The sequence below is a fragment of the Corylus avellana genome, chromosome ca3 (genome assembly GCF_901000735.1).
Source record: "Corylus avellana chromosome ca3, CavTom2PMs-1.0".
Lineage (NCBI taxonomy): Eukaryota > Viridiplantae > Streptophyta > Magnoliopsida > Fagales > Betulaceae > Corylus > Corylus avellana.
Genome location: NC_081543.1, coordinates 16,490,816 through 16,511,198, shown reverse-complemented (window position 1 = coordinate 16,511,198; position 20,383 = coordinate 16,490,816). Strand labels below are relative to the sequence as shown.

At 37.7% G+C, this 20,383-nt stretch overlaps 2 protein-coding genes across 2 annotated transcripts; both read right to left on the bottom strand.

Annotated features, from left to right (window-relative positions):
• Nucleotides 1-1,541: 1,541 nt before the first annotated feature.
• Nucleotides 1,542-7,394, bottom strand: LOC132175702 (uncharacterized). Its single transcript, XM_059587723.1, has 8 exons — nucleotides 7,121-7,394; nucleotides 6,940-7,008; nucleotides 6,800-6,829; nucleotides 5,050-5,082; nucleotides 4,091-4,161; nucleotides 3,455-3,536; nucleotides 1,894-1,986; nucleotides 1,542-1,744 (listed from the first exon to the last, which is right to left on the bottom strand). Exons 1-8 carry the CDS (start codon nucleotides 7,238-7,240, stop codon nucleotides 1,685-1,687), a joined length of 558 nt encoding a protein of 185 aa, XP_059443706.1. The 5' UTR covers nucleotides 7,241-7,394; the 3' UTR covers nucleotides 1,542-1,684.
• Nucleotides 7,395-9,714: 2,320 nt separating this feature from the next.
• On the bottom strand, nucleotides 9,715-20,368 carry LOC132173902 (AP-4 complex subunit epsilon). Its single transcript, XM_059585570.1, has 11 exons — nucleotides 19,479-20,368; nucleotides 18,758-18,943; nucleotides 17,845-18,060; nucleotides 17,627-17,737; nucleotides 16,856-17,053; nucleotides 16,643-16,774; nucleotides 16,351-16,407; nucleotides 16,128-16,244; nucleotides 13,244-13,321; nucleotides 11,707-11,850; nucleotides 9,715-11,225 (listed from the first exon to the last, which is right to left on the bottom strand). The coding sequence occupies exons 1-11, from the start codon at nucleotides 20,079-20,081 to the stop codon at nucleotides 10,161-10,163; spliced, it is 2,907 nt and encodes a 968-aa protein (XP_059441553.1). The 5' UTR covers nucleotides 20,082-20,368; the 3' UTR covers nucleotides 9,715-10,160.
• Nucleotides 20,369-20,383: the final 15 nt, after the last annotated feature.

The window sequence follows — 20,383 nt, the reverse complement described above, 5'->3', positions numbered from 1 at the left end:
CATGTCAACTTTGTACACTTAACACGTACGACCTGTTTTGGGGCCCTCTAAAATGACTCATTTTGGACTATATATTAATATTGCTATTATTAAATCAGTTGAATTTCCAACCGTAACCCACCAACTCAATTTTTTTTTTTTTTTTTTAGCTGTCTTAGCTTAATGATCCTAAGGAGGCCCGGAGGGATGCAGCCATAATTTTTATTTTTATTTATTTATTTTTATCAAAAGTACCAATGAATAAAAAATATATTAAGATTGAAGATTAAACTAATACATAAAAATTAAAATTAAAACTCAGTTTGTCGGAAATTTATATTCGTTGCTCATACACATAATTTTTTTAATAATAGATTTGGGTTGTTTAAGGTTTGGAAAGAAAATGATTTTTGTTATAATAGGACCAAGGGTAAAGTCTTTTTTCTGAGCAGGGGCCAAACTTAATTATTTATATACTATAGTAAATAAAATTTTCAAAAGAGGAGAGATGGCCACAGACAATACTGGCCATCCCCTCCCTCCCTCCCCGTCTCTAATCATAGGCTCTAGATTAAATGATATTTGCTCAGCGGACCGAAGAATCATCATACACTTCTCCAAGATGCATAGTTAAATAGGCTTGATCAGGGTGTTGGTGAAATTAATAATAATTGAATACTAAAACTACAAAAATAATAAAACTAGAATAAAACCAGCTTGGATTGAGATATGAAAACCAAACCCACTCTGTGGAGATTCAAACCCTATATAATTCCAAAGGCTAGACACCAATGTTGTAGGGTATTGGGTCTGCGAGAGGAAAAATCTAAGAGGCCCACTTTGAACGAAGCCTATTGTGTGGCTTCTGGCCCAAGGTGTTGAACAAGCAATTTCGCTCATAGCAAGGAATTCATGCTGCTGACAAGTCAAATCCGAATCAACATCTATTTACACAAAAGATCCCATATCTAAGGGGATTTATAATGAAGAATTCCACAATATATAGGAGTCGATTGCGGTTGTAATTCCTAGGTCAAAGACAACTACGATTGATAAGCCCAAGGAGCTATATAAGGAAAGCTCAATCAAGTATAATTGACTTCTCTTTCACAAGAACTATATGCTTTATGTTCCTTAAGTCTTTTCTTCTCTAAGAGCGTAATTAACTTAAGCGTAGGAACTATTTAGGGCCTGTTTGGACTGTCTGAGAGGGTTAAAAGTGCTTTTAACACTTAAAAAATTCATTCGAAGAAAAAAAAAATCCAAGATACCATATCTTGCACACTGCCTTTAAACTAGCTTACAAGACATCCCAATACATGATAACTTACAAAAAGAAAGGGTGTCCAAGAGCTTATATACTCAAAAAGTCCGTTTAAAGGCAGTGTGCAAGCCTAACCACATTGGTTAAGCAATCCTAACTGTGTATATAAGCTCTTGAACACCCTTTCTTTCAAACTCGGTTTTCAAATGAGAGTTCTACTTAGGTTTGTTACAAAACATCAACATAAGAGCAATAGAAACAATTTCTCAATTTCTTCAAAATGATAGAAAAACGTCCAACAACAAGAATTCTTAGAGCTATAAATGAGCTTCTAGACATGCTAAAACAAGTATTACAATTAGCAACCAGTGAAATTCTGATTGTGTGAATAAAATAAAATGACAAACACAAGATGCACATAAATGGGAGAAATCTACCACATTACGCATCATGGATTGCATTGCTGTTGCAGCTCCCGTAACTTACACTCCTGCATCTTAGCTGCGAATTAGCATGATAAAAACCAATTTAATCAAAGCATCAAACACTCGTCACGACAAATTTAATTCTTTTTTTCCTTTCTTTTTAGGTTGGGGGAGGAGGGAAGGGGAGGGGGAGAAATGGAAAGCTAGAGAAACAAAAATTTGCACCTTGTGTACGGCATCTGCAATGCCCGAGGCATCTTGCATTCCTTGCTTAAGGCTTTCAACACGAGCGCGGATAAGGCTATTCTGCTCCTCAGCCTAATAAATAATAAGGTGTGAAGTCACTGAACCACTACTTTATGTTCATTTTTCTTACTCAGAAAGCAAAATAAAAGAACAATAGCATTGAAACAGTACTGTACTTTCTGTCAAGTTTTTCTTCTTTGGTGTATGTGTTTTGTTTTTGTTTTTGTTCATCATGCAGAAGAGTTAACCAGAGAAGTTAGCACATATGATACTTTCTCTTGGCAAAATATCTAGTTCATGGTAGCAAAAATTCAACTCAACTCTAAATTGAATTGAACGAATGTTGCTGAGCAGCCGAAGGAGCAGCAATTTCGTGACCTATGTTTTAAAGAGCCCTATAAAATTATTAACAAGATCAAGTATGAAAGGGGAAAATAATGAGTCTGTAACTATTACTTGATGGATTTTCAATCCTTCACTGTTTCTCTACTTTAAGAGGAAAACTGGGAAAAACAAAACCAAATGAAAGGAAACAAAAATACGGCAAAGGAAACAAAGACCTATAAGGATGGCCTGACTAGCGAAAAACAAGATAATATAGAATATCTAGAAAGAATGCAAGTGACCAGGCATGGTCTAATGGGAGTTTTTACCTAAACGGCAAATACCCAAAACGCCAAAAGTCTTCTATTAGCGGTGCTTTCATGACTATATGATCTTGAGTTTCAAGCCTTCCTGAATGCTTTGCCAAAATTTATAGCAGGTCAAGAACCTGAACTGCATCACATAACCGGTGAGCTGTTCAGAAAGGTTGGCAATTGACCGCAAGTTAACACAGGTCAACCTAGGATTTGACCCCCCCCCCCCCAAAAAAATACGAATAGCTTCGATCAAACCAGAACTAAGGCCTGTCAGAGCCCCTTTTTTTCCTTGATCAGAGCTGGGTTTTAAAACATCGGTGTAAGCAACTTAGGGATGATGGTGCAAAGTCCACCCTCTAAGAGAGTGAGAGAGAGAACAAAAAAAAAAAAAAAAAAGGAATTGAAAGGAAAAGAGCAATCCTGAAAAGAGAAGAAAACCTAATTTAAGTGTAAATTTTCCTTCAGATGGAGCAAAAAGGTCTTTCTGATCCTTCATTAGTTTCTTCCCTCAACTGACCACAGCAGCCATGACTCACCTATGACATATGTTTGACCATATTAGCTACTTTCTTTGAAAAATGCCCCAATTAAACATTCATCCACAATGCACACATCTAATTCTACAAATTTAGCGGTCAATCATATTTATGGACTAACCACCTTCCCCTTTGGAGCAGATTTTAATCTAAGATATATACAGGTTCGTCCTGATCAGAAAGGGGTAAAAACAGAGACAATAAATGACTTAACCTAAGCCACTGACCTACAGCCTCTTCAACCAATGAAGATAGATGATTCTATCACTTCCACAAATACTGACAAGTGACAATTGTGCCTATAAGTAAAGTGATCTACCCTGAGATGAATTGGAGAAAGAATGCAGCTTTGATGTTACTCACCATACCCAGCATACCCGTCAAGAATTGGATCTCATTATTCTTTGCTGTTGAAAGATTTTGAGCAACATCCATTACGTTGGTCCTGCAATACTCATTTGAAATGATATGACCACATTATCAGGCACCCTATAATCAAAATGAATAACGTAATGCAAGTAGATCAAAGAAAAATCTAATTCCATTCTAACCAGCATAACGTATTGCTGATGCATAGTCCTCATGTATTCTTTTGAAGGCACTGTTGTCACTCCATTATAAAGTATAAACTGCTAATAACATACGTTCTACTAAGGTTTCAGACAACTACTGGTTTTCAATTTTTGCAAAGTAGAAAAGGCAGGTTTAAAGAGGCCCTAGATAGAATATGATTAAGTAGGAATGCTTTGATGGTTTATAAATTGCTAAATTCTTTGCTATTGAAAGATTTTGACGGTTCCATTACTTATATATGTATACCAATACATATGCTCGAAGGTTCCACAGACATCCAGATTGAGAGGAAGGGTCGAAGTATAGTTGCAACAAATAGTACATGACCAAATAATAATAATATCTATCTAGTTGTTCTCAGCAATTTCACCAGCCAACCAACCATATATTTGAATGCACATCAATCAGAAACTAAAAGATACCTACTTATTCAAAAACAATGGGTCCAGAACTTGTTCTTCCACAAGTAGCTCTACAGAATCTAGAGTAGCTCCCACCTGCATGTAGATGTAAACTTAACATGACAAGACCAACTGGAATGAAATGACGTAAGAAACATACTAGCATAAAGTAAAACCATGAGCAAGGTGACACACATAGATAACCTGAGGAGTGAATGCCAATGTACCACTACATCAGAGGAAACTAGGTATATAACCATATGTGTTGCCATGCCGACCAATTCAATTTGTATACCCTAAGTGTTGTGCAAGCAACCAGGGCACATCAAAAAGCAAAGGGTTGTTGAAGTGAAGTGCCAATAATGTGACAGTTGTCATTTTTTAAATTTTAAAAAAAAAAAAAAAAAAGCGAAGTTAAAGTTTCAACAAAAAAACCAACCATTGTCGAATTAGCGATAATGTGAATTTGATAGTGGTGGAGACAGAAAGTGGATTTCCACCTCAGCCACCTCCTATGCACACCCTTATATTTTTCCTGTATGTTGCCCAAATTTAAAACTATTACTTTTTTCTATAATATTTGTTTCTTCAGCTAGGTTCTATAAAGAGTTCTGATGTGAAGTGTGTGAGGAGTGTCTGGTGTCCTTGATACATGCTTTTGGGGGAGAGAGATGCTTAGGGGCTAAACTAAGAGCCCATTAATACAAATATTGAGATACCACTTCAAGTTAAAAGCTTAAGTTTCTAGGCTTGGACTCACTAATATATATCAAATACTTTCTTTCTTTGCCTTTTCAAAGTAGGACTTAACACTTGCATCAAATCCCTCCCTCATGTGTGAGCCTCCCGCATCAATATAACACCCATCAATTATGATTTCCTTTTCTCTTATTAAAGAATAGATAAACTTCACTTCTGAAATCCACATGACATAATTCAGAAAAAAAGAGAAGATAACAGCAGAGATAACAATAAAATGAATACCTGTGTTTCAAGACATAACGACTCAAACTCATCCTGTAAAATTCAGATGAGGCAGCATTAAAAGACAGAATGTTATCATAAAAATATAATATCAAATAGCATTTGTCGCAGCTTGTAAAATTAAGAAGCTGACCCCGTTGATTGCCAAGGTAGCAATCCAACATATTCATTCTATCTAAAGTCAATAAAGGAGGCATTTCAGAAACCATGACATAATGTAAACCGAGTGCTACAACTATAAGATGAGGGATAGCAGATTTTTGAAAATGGACGACAGCTTGATCGCCGAGGCAGTGTCGTCGTTCAGTGCCCCACCCAATGCTTATGGTGCGGTGACAGGTTTGGCCAATCCTTCAGAGTTGTTGGGTAGTGAAGAGAAGGACGGAGACTTCTGGGGTGGGTAGTGAAGAGTAGGACAGAGACTTCTAAGGTGGGGAAGACAAAGATTGTTGGTGTGGGAAAGACAGAGATTTCTAAGGTGAGGAAGACGGAGATTTTTCATATCATTTGGGTAATTTTCCCCCTGCCACCCGTTTGGATTGGGCTTTGATTAGGATTCCATGTGAGGAGGTCGATGCCACCATAGAGGTTACCCCTCAGAAGGTAAAAGGGGTAGAATGGAGCTTATGAATTTAGAATGCTCCATCAACTATGATGCTAAGGGAGCATCCTCTAGTTGGGAGAAAGGCAAGACTCACACTTTCTAGCGTTGAGTGCCTCGAAGGGTTTTGGGTTTTGTTGTATTGTGGATTTTCGGTTTGAAGGCTTGTAGGGATTTGGGTTTGAGGGCTTTGGGTTGAGGGCTTGGGTTCCTTGCTCATTTGGTGCCTCTTGTGCATATTGCCAGTATACTTGGGGGCATCTTATACTTTTTAATAAAATACATTACTTATAAAAATAGAAATAAAAAACAAAAAATAAAAAGTTTATTAGCTCCTTTGTGTTTAATATGGTGTATTTAGAGAGGACTTTGAAAATCGAGAGACTTCGGTGGTAGAGCTGAAAATGATCATGTTCCATTCACTTTACACAAACACAATAGTTTTTTTTCTAGTTTTCTTGAGTTTTTGGATGTTTGTTCTTCTTTTTCTTCTTAGAGGTTGTCTCATATACTTCCTATGTACAAAGTTTGCGCCCCTTTGTGCTTTGATAATAAGATTGAATTACTTATTAAAAAAAAAAAGAAAAAAAAGTGACAATCATTTGAAGGATGCAAGCTAGACTAGGACGCAAAAAATCCAATCACATACACTGCGGCCTTATTACTTTGACAACCTCAAGATATAAATATCCGTCAATGGCCAATTCATATAATAATTTATAATAAGCATCAACACATTAGCCGAACAATGACAGAGCTGATACACCAGTTATTGGATGGATGCCTAAATCACCGATGTCTGGCGTAAAGCCCAAATTACTCAAAACTTGAATGTGGTTGGTTTTAGTGAATTTTTGTTGCCTATAAATCGTTGCAACTTAAAAATGATTCTCATTGCGCTCCACCCAACATTGAAATCATTGGTATAAACTTGAAACTCATGACCAAATCAGAAAGGAACAAATACACAGAAAGAGACCTTCATAGGTGCCCGGTAAGGGAAATTGAAAGATCACTTGGTCTTCAAGTATCAATAGAAAACTCAGCTATGCATTAAAACAAACAATTGCACTGCTGAATAGTATTCCTATTCAAAATGTTCATCAAAAAGGAAATGGGTATTATGATTGTTAATGAAGGATGTGTTACCTCAATATTTTCGTGCAACGAAGTAATGACCTGAAAAAATATTTGATACAACACAGCAAAGAGAGCATAATTAGTTCTTCAACCCGAAGCATAAGTCCTAATATGCATCAAAGCAAAAATAATAATAATAATAATAAGACCTGAATAAATAGGCGGTGGAGATGTTGTTGCTCCGCACTCGTAAACCTTGGAAATGATTTGCAGAATTCCTAACCCAGCTCCAAAAAAATCAAACGAAGAATTCATTTTCAGGGAAAAAGTAACTGTGTTTTTCGAAGCTAAAAGAGAAGACTAAAGAATAAAATTAGAAATTGGAATTACGTGGTTGGAACAGGCAGTGAGTAGAGAGCGAACGGCGAGCTTGAATGATTTCTTCAAATCCGAATGCCTCTTCCCAATTGGAAGACTAGAAGACGGATCCACTTCACCTTTTTTCTCCATTTTTTCTTAAAACGCAGAGAGAGAGAGAGAGAGAGAGAGAGAGCGCGCGCCAGCGAGAGTGGGAAAGTAGAGGGAAATGGAAATCACTCAAAACTCAAATCAAGTGTGGATATCATGGGCTGGGTGACCCGCAACCCGCAAAGTTCCCATATGAACCACTCTTTTCGGCCGGGCCTACAAATAATTTCATAGAGCTACGTTACGTATAAACCTTCTACTTTAGTAGAATTATATTGCCCTTCTGTTTTTGTCTTTTTAATTAGGGTTAAATACATTTTTAGTATTTAGGTTTTAATGATTTTATTTTTTTTCACCTGGGCTTTAATTTGGCTGACAGATAGTACTTTCTTTCTTTTTTTTTTTTTTTTTTTTTGAAACATATCATACTCATTCATTGATAAAAGTTGCGAACCTAAAGCTCTTACAAACAGAGCAAAAAGCTCTGAAGTAAATCATAGCCGAAGCTAAAGATACAGTCATCAACAACAGACCAAATCACTCAAAAACACAGCATCCGCTAACCTATGACTATATATCAGGTTGAAAACTCAGATCTGCATCGAACAGACACCATCTAAGGAATAGGTAGCGCTTATTCCTCGGCTTTGAGAGCAAAACCCTCCAAGCCGATACTTATTCCTCGGCTTTGAGAGCAAAACCCTCCAAGCCGATACTTATTCCTCGGCCTTGAGAGCAAAACCCACAAGCCGATACTCATCCTCCTCGACTCGAAAGCCAAGATAAATTTCACATCCACAACCCCAAAAGGTTTGGACCAATAATATCGGGCAGCAACCGGGTGCAACAAAGCCGGAGGAGAAAGCCTTATTACAAACATAAATAAAACCATACAGGGAAATAAAGGGAACAATAAAACTAATGCAGGAAAAGAAATTACAGCAAATAAAACCAAAAACAGGGGAACTCAAAGGAAATACAAAACAGAAAAACAACAAAACAGGAAAATAAATGCGAAAGACACTCAAAGCGGGTCACGGCAACCGGAGTAGGCCGATCGCGAGCTGGCAGGAAACCGCCGCGGAAGGTGGCACAAAAAGCTTGGCGTGGGAGGGGCGCGTGAAAAGACCCGACAGGGAGCGATGAGCAGCGAAGCGAGCGTGGAGGAGATCGGCGGCACACACAAACAAACAGGGAGGGGGAGAGTTTGAGTGAAAACCCCCAAAAGCAGTACCCACCGAGAGAGAACACAAGCACAACAGAACAGAAAATACCAAAGACATAAACAACCTAAAACAAAAATCGGGAAGCAAGGAAGGGAGGAGGGATGCAAGCAACGGGCATCCCTCCTCCCCTGAGGTAGCGGCGCTCTGAAGGGGGGCTTAGGGTTTCACAAGACTTAGGGTTTCTCCTTTTCTTGACAGATAGTACTTATGTTATCAATAAAAATGGGATTAGTACTTCTGTCTATATTCCATTAAAAAAAAGAAAAAAAAAAAAAAATTAATGAATTACCACCATTTTTGGCATAGGGGTGGTTTCGGCCACTCTATGGCCTTTGAGGATGGCATAGGCACTCCTAATGCCCTAATGCCCAAAAAGAAAGAAAAAAAGAAAAGAAAATAATAATAATAATATTAAGGGTTTAGTCCATTGGGGTGGCCGAACCACCTCTAAAAGCCATGAGGTTTGTTCGGCTACCCCTTACCGGCCATAAGGGTGGTCAAAACCAACCCCAAGTCCAAAAAGTGAAAATTTGTTAGTTTTTTTGCATAATATAGGTGGAGTTATTAATCTTGTTTTTATCGATAACATAAGTACCATCTATTATACACATTGAAACCTAAGTGAGAAAAAAAAAAATAGTTGATAAAACTCAAGTACTAAAAAGGTGAAACCTAAGTGAGAAAAAAAAAATATTTGATAAAACTCGGGTACTAAAAAAGTATTTAACCCTTTTAATTAAGCTAATTGTGCACCAATTTTCCGAAATTCAGCAAATTAAAAGCAAAAAACAACTTGATTTTGACCAAGAAAATATTTAAAATATTACAACTTTTACTACAAACTGGCATGACAATACCCTACAATCAAATTTAATTACTTAACAAAACATGAATATTATAAGTTTTACTATAACCTCTTTACAAATTGAGATAATATTACAACTAAATTTAATTGTTTGATGGTTGATATGATAAGTAACAAATTGTCACACCAATTTGTAAGTAACTAACTCTTACCACCCTTTTCACAAATTATTTTTTAGAAGAAAATAGATTTATTCTTTTGCTAACCAATTGAAACAAATAAAAAATTAAAAAGAAAACAAAAAAGGTGGTTAAATATTGGTTAATTGACTAGACGTCACCCAAGTGAAATAAAAGTAAATCATTATTCTTTTTATATAAGGTCATTAAACAGTTGAATTTTGAGTGAATAATTCAAACAAGAGGCTTCTCAGATACAAATAGACACCAAGCAAAAAAATAAAAAAATAGTAAAAATTAGGCGGAAAAAAAAAAAGAACTCGCTTATTACAACCAAAAAAGAACCCACTTGTAACAATAGTGTTATTATTACAACAAGATGACCCAAATGCCATGCAGAGTAAAAGCATACAAACATGTGCAGCAGAACCCTTGCTCCAAAACTCAGATGGCCTGAGCACTCAAGAAAAAGCTCCGTACTGACTTCCTCAAAGGGAATACCCCAAATTCTGAAATAGTTTTGTTCCAACCAGAAAAGCTCTATTGTCCTGCAACAAATACAAATCTGTACCTGATTGATTTCACTTTTCTGGAGGTTGAATTACTCCATTCTCAGCGTCTCTTGCCACTCTGCTTATTTCACTAATTGTATATCATTGATCAAACAGCAAGCTGCTCCGGAAAACCATATGCATATCATAAAGCAATCCAAACTTCCAGCTTCCCGATTTAAACTTTTCCCTCTGTTCAATTTAGCCAAGCAAATCTCTAAACAAGTTGGGATTTTGACTTGATGGGGTCACACCCAGCTGCCTCACGAGTGCATCCTTTTCTAAGGCATCCTTAGGGTTTGGGCCCTTGGTAAATTGTGTTGCAAGTGTAGATGTGACATTGATATCGTCCTTGTTGGCTGGCACGGAAATTTCAGCACTGCTACTCTGCACGCTAGCAGGTGTATTTGCATATAGTGAAATAATATCAGGTGATTCAGTCGCACCAACTGCACCATGATTCACTGTTGAAGTAACTTGGGTTGTGTCAAGAAGCCCTTCTAACTGCTTGAACGGATCCACCAATGGAGCACTACTTGTTGCGACAGTTGGTTCACCCAAGTCGAGCAAGTCTGGAGGAGGTTGATGATTTGTCTTCTCCACTGTAACTTCATTGGATACAACTACTGCCTTTGGTGCCTGAGACTTCTCAGCAGCATGGCTACTTGCCTTAGCGACCTTATGGCTAGCCGAAGTAGGCCTCTTCTCAGTTTGTGAGGGTCCCCCAAACAATGAAGCAGCAAGCTTCTGCTTTTCTGGAGAAATTTCAACCTGTGGCCTCCTTGAATCATAAGTGGTACGCGCTTTTGAATTTACATTGCCTGCACCATCTACCTGTGTAGTCCCGTTCACTGTATTCTGGGAAGAGGAGTTCGAGGTAGATGATGCAGGAGAGGAATATGTTGGTTTACCCCACTTTCTCTGAACACCATCAAGTCGTAGCTTGAGTTCTAATGACCCCGCATCGGATACAGATGTCACTGTTGCAACCTGGTGGGTCTCCCTAGAATAAGATGGCTCAGATACCGGAACAAGTTCAGCGGAAGGTGCAAGCAAAGGCGGAGGTATCCTCGATGGAACTGGGGGCTTTGGAAGCTCATATGCCTCAAACCTAAGACCATGCATCGAGACTTCAAGCTGGTCTTGGCTTCTGAAGTTGCTTATATTTAACATGCCAGAGCGCTCACTCTCAGGAATATAAGGCTGAGCACCATTTTCCAGCGCCTGTTGAACATAACTGTTGAGAAATGAGAGGTTTTCATCAATCTGCAAGGAGAACTTAAAGATGTTAGTATCTGGCATTAAATAATGTCAAGAATATCAAAACAGATCAATCAGTCACATGCATTACAAGACTGCCAAAACTGACAGAGATGCTATATGAAGACACTTAGATGCACTCCCCATGCAGGCATACACACACTCATCACAAAGAGACACAATAACTCACAACATCTTATCAGAAGATCACACTATCTGAAACATGGTATAAATAAATTGAACTAAAGCAGATGAATAAACAAATTGCTCACTGTTAAAGGGATGTAAGACAACAAGAACTCAAGATAGAAACAACGGGAATCTAAAATAGAAATCTTATTAGTAGAGCAAAAACTTTCAGATCAACAGATAAATAAGGGGGTTAAGCAGGATAATAATATCTTTTATGACTACAAAGAAGAAGCATTTGAAAGGCAAGGTCCCAGCATGAAATTTGAAATTCATATAGGTAGATTCTAGAAATTACCTCTATGTCTTCACAACTTGCGTCTGATGGCATAATACTCTCGACAGCACGAGCATCTAAGCTAATGACTGCTTGCAATTCATATGCACGTTGCTGCAAATCCGTTGAGTGGGAAGCTGATAATTCTTCAACCAAAGATTGACACTACATCAAGAAAAAAAGAAGTATTACAACTCTAGAAAGCCATAAACAAAGTATCAGAACAGTAAACAAAATGAAATTCCAGTAGTATCCAATAAAACAAATGCATATATATACACAAATGAGAAATTCCAAACTGTATAACCAAAAAGACAGATGCGAGGATCCACTAGCATATAGTAGAAATCGGTAAGAAAAACTAAGACTTATAATGTACTACTACCAACCAATCTTGGATAGAATTACAAAACTTGGGACAAGGGAAGAAGGATCAAAAAATGGGTAAGGTGTGCTAACACAGCAAATAAAAGTAGTACAAATTTCTATTATTTGAATGCATACGTGTTAATTACACTTATTACCAGTTCATTCACCAGGTCACCAACTATATAGCACAATATTTTTTAATTACATGTACCCTTTTTTGAATAATATATATTTTTTAGCTTGGTATGGTGGGTAACTAAAATTTGTCTATTTTTTCACTTCATATTCAAAATCTATCTCATTTTTCTACCATCTAAGTTAGGGTTCAACACCCAAAAATAAATAAATAAAGCAAAAGCTATGAGCCAATAGATATTAATTATGTGTTGGAAAATGACGGAGATGGACTATGTTTGATCTTCACTTTTATAGCTTAAATATCATAAATACCCACAAAATATATTTGGTGGAAAACAATAGGAGTATCGACAAGTAGGTCATTTTACTAATTAATTTTATTCTGTTTTACATTTCTATGCACAATCGTTCTAGAAGCACAATTTGATCCCTGGCCTCCTCTCTTTCTTTCTTGGGGTAGAAACTGAACTGGAAGTAGAAACAGTACTTAAACCTGCACAAGTGGTTTTCTATCTGGATCGTATTTCTTTACAGATTCCTATGTCTTTAGACCAAATTAGTATATCTTTTATGTCTAGTAAGTTGGAGTTATTACTTCTATGTCCCTGGCTTAGTGTTGATGTTAGTGAATGTCTTATATGACTACTAGCCTAGGAAGTTCAAGACACTTTTTAGAGTACTTATGACATATCTAGAGAATGTAAGTGGTGAAGTATATTTAATTATAAATGAAATTTTAAAGAGGCAGACTATTTTTGGCTACAAAATTATTCTATTGATTCGGGTTCTCCCTTAATCAATGGTTCTCCCATATTTAGTTTGATTGCTGTTTGCAGCAATCTCTTATCTTTCGTGCAGCACTCTCTCACTGCATCAAAGGAGGAAGAGGCCGGATAAATATGCTAACAGATCCATCTTTAAACAATCCAAATATAAAATTCAAACCAAGGGCTAGATAGTAGATACAGATGGGGGCAGTACACAGCCACTTAAAGCCCAGAAATCAATTAGGATAGAAAAGAGACTTTGAACAAGTGCTTCAAAAACATACCTCGTCTAACATATCCACTTTTCTCCCAGCTGCTATTTCAAATGCATATATCTTCATTAGTGCTGTAACTGCATACACCTTCAAAAGAAGCAAAATCCTTGTCCAGTTAATGAAAAAATGTAAAAAGTTAAAGTCAGCAGTTCTCTAATGAAAACATGTAATGTTCTTGGAGATGGATCAATCAATTTCCTTCTCAAACTGTTTCATAAATTTTATGCCCAGAACTGAAATTGGTCTACTTTTATTATGCGTATATGCATTTCTTCTCTATTTACAATCACATACACTTCCCAAGAATAAGAAAAAATTAGCTAATGAAATACTGCAATTAGTATTTAGAACCTGCAATTGTAGACTAATATGTAGTTTAGATAATCAAACCCTAAACTTTTGCCTCTGTTGACTTATTTTGTTATATGCTCATGCTTAATGTTCCAATTGTGAACATTGATCACACAAATAAGCTGTTTCTAAGAGATTCCATCCCAGAGATCAGTTGCTTGAAATCATTTCCTAAAAACACCCATAACTTATCAAAAAAAAACACCCATCACTTTTCAAACAGCATAACACCTGCCTAGCCATCTATAAATGTTTTTAACTAGAAGATTACCTGAATGTTCCACTCAAATCAGTTGCTCTCTGTTACATCTAATTCTTCTATGATATATATAGGTGGTTGAAGGAACATAGAGCTTTACGGCCATAAACCCTATGCCAAAGATGAAATCAAACATGTATTCAAAGCTCCGGTCATTTCTTTCTCTCTAAATGCACATCATACAAAGCAGAATCTCTTTGGAAATTACCACACTGCCCTCTCCAACAAGCGAGGAGATCTCTCACACGATGAGGATGACCCACGCTAAACTGAATAACCCGAAAACAGAGTAACATACGGCACTAGCTATCTTGTAATGGAGTAAGCGGTGGTCAACAGATTCCCCACTCCTCTTACACATGTAGCACCAATCTACCACAATGATTTGTCACCTTCTTATAGTGTCCAAAATGAGGATCTACCCTAAAATGGCCAACTAAGCAATGAAAGCCAATCTCAAAGGGGCCTTGCTCCGCCAAATACAACTCCAAAGGGAGTGTTGACATGGGGGATTAAAACATTATAGAACGATCTTACATCAAACATCCCTCTCTTGGAGGGGCTCCAAATTGATGGAATACAATTGGTCGAAAAGCGAGGAAAAGAATTTCAACTCCCAATCATGGGCCACTCTAACAAACTTAGCATTCTCCTGAGGAGAGCCATTAAAGAACTGAAGATGATCAGCCATGGAAGCATTCCCAAGTCAAGCAATGCTAAACAACTCCAAAAGTGCTACCTTAAGGGGCTGTTCCCCACACCACACATTGTCCCAAAAACTAATCGTGGAGCCGTCACCCACCTTAAGTCTATTATATTTAGAAAACTCCTCCCAACCCCAGACCCACCCCATATAACCTAGTGACTTCATTAAAGCACCACCCACCCCACTGACTACCATTCTCCAAAGACCCTCTCTCATAAGCGTAATGCCATAACCACTTCCCAAGAATGGCTAGGTTGAACATGAGCAAATTTCGAATTCCAACAGAAATTTAAAGTGTCATTCGCAAACAAAAGATGAGAGATATCGATCCCACAAACATTCCAAGTCCCCGCAAGGAAGCTAGACAACAAGCCCCTACTCACTACAGCAGAGATCATCTTGTCCAAAGCCTCCATTACAATGACAAACAGCAACGAAGACAAAGGGTTCCCCTATCTCTCAAGCAATGAGGACTGCTAAAAAATTTTATTTTTTTGATGAGTGAGGACTGCTAAAAAAATCAGTGAGTGTTGTTCACCAATACAGAAAAACACACCAAAGAAACACAATGAGCTATCTATGTACACCATTTCCCCTCAAAACTGCTCCTCCTCAACATGTACTGCGAATTTTTTTATAATTAACATGATCAAAAAATTAACAATTAACATGATCAAAAGTTTTTTTCTAAATCCAATTTGCAGAGCACACCCAGCTCCTCATATCTGATTTTTCTATCAAGGCATTCATTAGCAATGAGAATGGCGTCTAAAATCTGCTTTCTCCGAATGAAAGCACTTTGGGACTTGGAAATAATCCTCTGCAAAACCATCTTCAATTTTCGTAGTTTAGCTTTGGAATGAAAGTGGCATTTGAAGGGTCGTGTCGACAATAGGGTGAGGGTAGTCGTGGTGAGGCAATGATATGGTAAAGTGACATTGATGATGAGGTTGGTTGACAATGATGATGGTAGTATTGGATGGTGGTGGTGTTAGGATGGAGTTGGTGTTAATACTCTCACTGTGACAGTGTGGCATTGATGATGGAGATAGTGGGGAACAGTAGTAATTTTATTCTTATAAGTAATCGAAATTTCATAAAAAAGTGAAAGGGTGTGACTCAAATACACAAGAAGTATACAAAAGAGACACCTAAACAGAAAAAGAAAAAAGATCAAGAAAATCCTGAAAGCTAGAAAAATGAAGACAATCAAAGGATGTTGTCCAATGCTAAGAGGTTTTGAAGAATAAGCTCCACCACTGATCTCTCACAAGGTATTAATGAAATGAATTAACAGCTTCATCTCCGTCCAAGTTTTTCAAAAAATACAATTTTTTACTTCTAAAAAGTCGAGATTTATTGTTTCACTTCTAAAAAAAACAAATATTACTGCATTGTAAAACATTAGTTTCAGTCAAAAACCATTTTATAAACAAAGAAAAAAGATTTTTTTTTTCTTTTTTTTTTTTTTAAGTACCCAAACAAACACAACCTCAATTACTTTGAAAAGTACTCATAAAGTTAAAACAGACCAGCTAGTAGCAACTTAAATTTCCTAGAGAATGAATAAGAGATACCTTTACAGTTTCATCATTTGAATATGCCTCTGCCACATCACATAATTTCCCAGTAATATAAGAAGCAGAGTACTTCCCATCAGCTGTTCCATACTCTCCCAAAACCCAACAAATGACCTGTGATCAGAACTAAGGATTATGGTAGCAAACAATACTATTCTCTTAGCAACATCTACATTCAGGCGAACAAATAAAAATGAAACCTAAGTAAGACAGTGTGTACTTGAAGAAATACAGACGGAAGCTTTGGCTCCCCAATAATGAGCAAATATGACTCCACCTGCATCCCAAAGAATAACAATCATCAATAAGAAAAGGGAAAAACTAAAAAATTGTGTGCACTATAGAGATGAAGCTATTTACATATGCATATTTCTAGATACAATCTCAATTCCATAAGCTGCTAACATTTTGTTAATATACATGACAAATAAATCAAGAGGGTATCTTGCAATACAGAGATACACGCACACATAAATATGTGTGTAATCCATAATAAGGTGCAGATCACATACAGCAGATGATCTCAACTGACTATCTGCAGCATCATCATCCTCGCCAAATCCCTCTGCAATCAACCGCATCAAGTTATGCGCCACCTTAATATTCACCAGATCTCCAGCATGCTCAAAGACTTTATTCATGGTCTGTGGAGTACACATCAAATAAAATATTTTATACACATACCACACTAGAAAGCAATAGTCATTAGTCATCATCATAGTTACCTGGATAAACCAATGGTTACTGGGTGCAAATTGCTCTGCAAGCTCAACACATCGAGATGCTATGTAGGTTTTGAAATGATTATCATTAATGCTTATCATGTAGTCAATCATACGGTTGACAATCACTTCTACATTGGAGGACTTGGTCATTTTATACAGTAGTTCAAAGGTTTTTCTCTTTAGAGTATCATCTGGGTCCTGCATAATGCACATCAAACTTCCATAAATTTTTCTTTTTACAAGTCTTCCATAAATATTAGAAAAGGACAACCATGATCAAATAGCACTTATATAGAGATGTGTAGTATGCAATGAGAAATAGTGAAAAATTTCACATCCAAAGTTCCAAACCATACTAAATACACACATTGAGGGACAGTATGCAATATGCATATCTGTCCTCATATCCTACACATCAACTTCTTCAGCTAAAATCTATCTCACAGGAGAGGAAAGCACTTATATAGAGATGTGTAGTATGCAATGAGAAATAGTGAAAATTTTCACATCCAAAGTTCAATACCATACTAAATACACACGTTGAGGGACAGTATGCAATATGCATATCTGTCCTCACATCTTACACATCAACTTCTTCAGCTAAAATCTATCTCACAGGAGAGGAGGGAAAGAAGAAGAAGAAGAAGAAGAAGAAGGGGTTAAAAATAACAGGAGCTGCAGCCCCAACCACCTTGAACAGTACTGAATTTAGCAAAATAACAAAGGGTTAAAAAGCACCTGTTTCAGTATTTAATACAAAATATCTCTCACCTCTAAGCAATCAATCACCGCGAGTTGGTGTTGTTCGGCAATCTCAGGACTTATCTTTATCAGTCGACCAAGCGCATCAATGCCCAAATATTTTAGATTGTGACTGTCGCTCTGGCCACAAGATCGCATTATAATTATTTGAATGATTCCAAATGAAAGCTATAGCCATAAGACATGTGAATAACTGATAGATATACAACACAGTGTACAAAGCATACCTTCAAAAATCTGGAAATAACTTCAGCCGCAGATTCTAATAATTTAGGATTGGGATATATTGAAGAAACACAGCATATGCACTCATAAAGAACAGCATTTCCTATATTACTCAATGAATCACACTTCCTGAATATGTCACCAATAACAGTATACATACTTTCGCTTGCTAGCTTGTCACCACTACCCAGCAAAGCCAGAATTTTCAGCAACCTGATCTGCATAATTAAATTATCATTGGCTGAATTCACCACAAGTCAACTTAAGAGGTAAAGGCCAAAATTAAACTTGAAAACATAACCCAAGTATTTTTTGGGAAGAGAAAGAGGGAGGGGGGAGATCCACTCCTACATCAACCAAGATGCCTGCTTAAATTTTAATAGGTGAATCCAGAAGAAAGGAACTATACAGTGATTGAGTTACACTCGGAACCTACAGTGATATTCTACAGGTCCAATTTCCCTTCCTCAATCACAGTAGAATGGATGGTTTTCCACTTATTAAAAATCTGAAACCACCAATCTGAAAATCACAAAGACCATCTTGCAATGATGGTCATTGCACTTTAGAAAATGGACATTTGAACCCATTGCCAAACTTAGTATATTAAAGAGAATCATAGAAAGGCCGCTAACGCAAAAGGGTACTCGGGGAGGCTTCTAAGAAAATTTCACATAGATAAAAGACAGTGAAGGTACTAAATGGTCTTCCATCTCATTACATTATTAGGATTTAGCTGTTCTTTTTTTCTTTTCTTTTAATACTCGGTTCAATCTCTTTTAACATCATCATGATCCACAATCTCTGTTTTTTTTTTTTTTAGTGGAGGACATTCTTTATTTTATTCTATTTTTTGATAAGTGGCAGATAAATAATTAAGAGCAGTCGAAAGAAAGAAAGAAGAGGAAGAGATACCTGAATAAATGGAGCTGGCATTTGATGATAATCATAACCCTTTGGTAATCTGCGTTCCGCTACTTGTTTAAGAATGCTCACAAAGCTGACAACTAAATCCTTATAAGAATTAACATCTACAGATATAAGATCAAAAAGAGGGCAAAGTGTTGCACCCATGACCCCAGGATCATTATCACAGAGCCTCTGGAAGAAAGAAAACCCACATCAGAAATAAGAAAACATTTTGATCCTCATGCATAGCATATTAAATTCAAAATTTTACTATGGTGCTTTACTACAGAGTCCAAAAATAAATAAATGAACAACCCTCTCAACTCAGACCTGCTGAATCCAAAGCCTCAAACAGGTTCTACTGCAAAGTCTCATCTTCTACTAAATACAGATTGTTTTTGACACATCCCCTCACAGACATTCAATAATCTAATATTACAGTACTTGTGCTTACTGATTTATTGCTTCATTTTCTCACATTCTGTTTACATTCCTGAGAAATATTGGTTTCCTCCTTCGTTTTCCAATTACTAGTACATAAAGATGCAGTAGTGACTTCACGTACTTTATGATACTGGGTTTTAAGGTTTATGCGTTATATAGAATTTGATTCCCAGTAACCCTGATATGATGATGATTAGACATTGCAGAACCAGCATTGCATGCATCACAAACATATACAAAGAATGCAATCAAATTGCCATATCCGATGACACGACCCACTAACCTTTCGGAAATTGGAGACAAGGTGGGAGACAGAAGAGGGGGACTTGTGATAGAAGCGGTGAAGCGCCATGATGGCCTTCTTCCTGACGCCCTCCTTGGTGTGCCCGAGCAGCTCCACCACCTGCGGCAGCACCGCCGGAATGGTCTCCTCGTTGATGAGCCTGCACACGGCGTTGAGCGCGGCGCACACCACCAGATAGTTGTCAGACCTGAGGTCCTTCTGGATGGTGTTGACGATGAGGATGATGAGGTCGTGGTCCTCGTTGAGAAAAAGCGTGACGGCCAGGTAGCCAGTCCGCTTGAGGAGGAGGCTGTCGTCGTGTGTCATCTTGACGGCGTGGATGTAACCAAACGACGCGTCGTGGCCGAGCATCTCCACATAGACGAGGCGGATGATGTACTCCTTCATCTTGCGCTTGGGGATGTCGGGCTCGGCGATGCGGCGCTTGAGGGTCTCGATCTCGTGGAGCACGATGCGGTCCTCCTCGGCCTTGGATCGAGCCTCGCCGATCGACTTCACCAGGTCCAGGAACTCCTTGGACTGCCCGAACCCGCCTTGGGACCCCATCGCCAGTTCGCGACCGATCGTCTTCAGCTGCTCCATGATCTAAGAATCCCAAAATTATAATCTGTGATTAAGCTTTTGTTGTTAGGGTTTATTTGGGATTGGAATCTGAAGCATTTGAGTGAGATTGGAGAGGAGCTTCCTGCAGATCTCGAAATAGTAGGAGGTTTTAGAGAGAGCGATGGGTTTGGGGTGAAAGTGAAACGTGGCAATTTACAACACCGGTGGTGCTGGTGGTGAACTTTGTTTTCCCCTGAATTTCATAGGAGCGTGAGCTTGCACGGGTCGGGTCCGGCGTTGGGATTGGAGGAGCCAATGCCGAGAAATGCTTATAAGTTTAT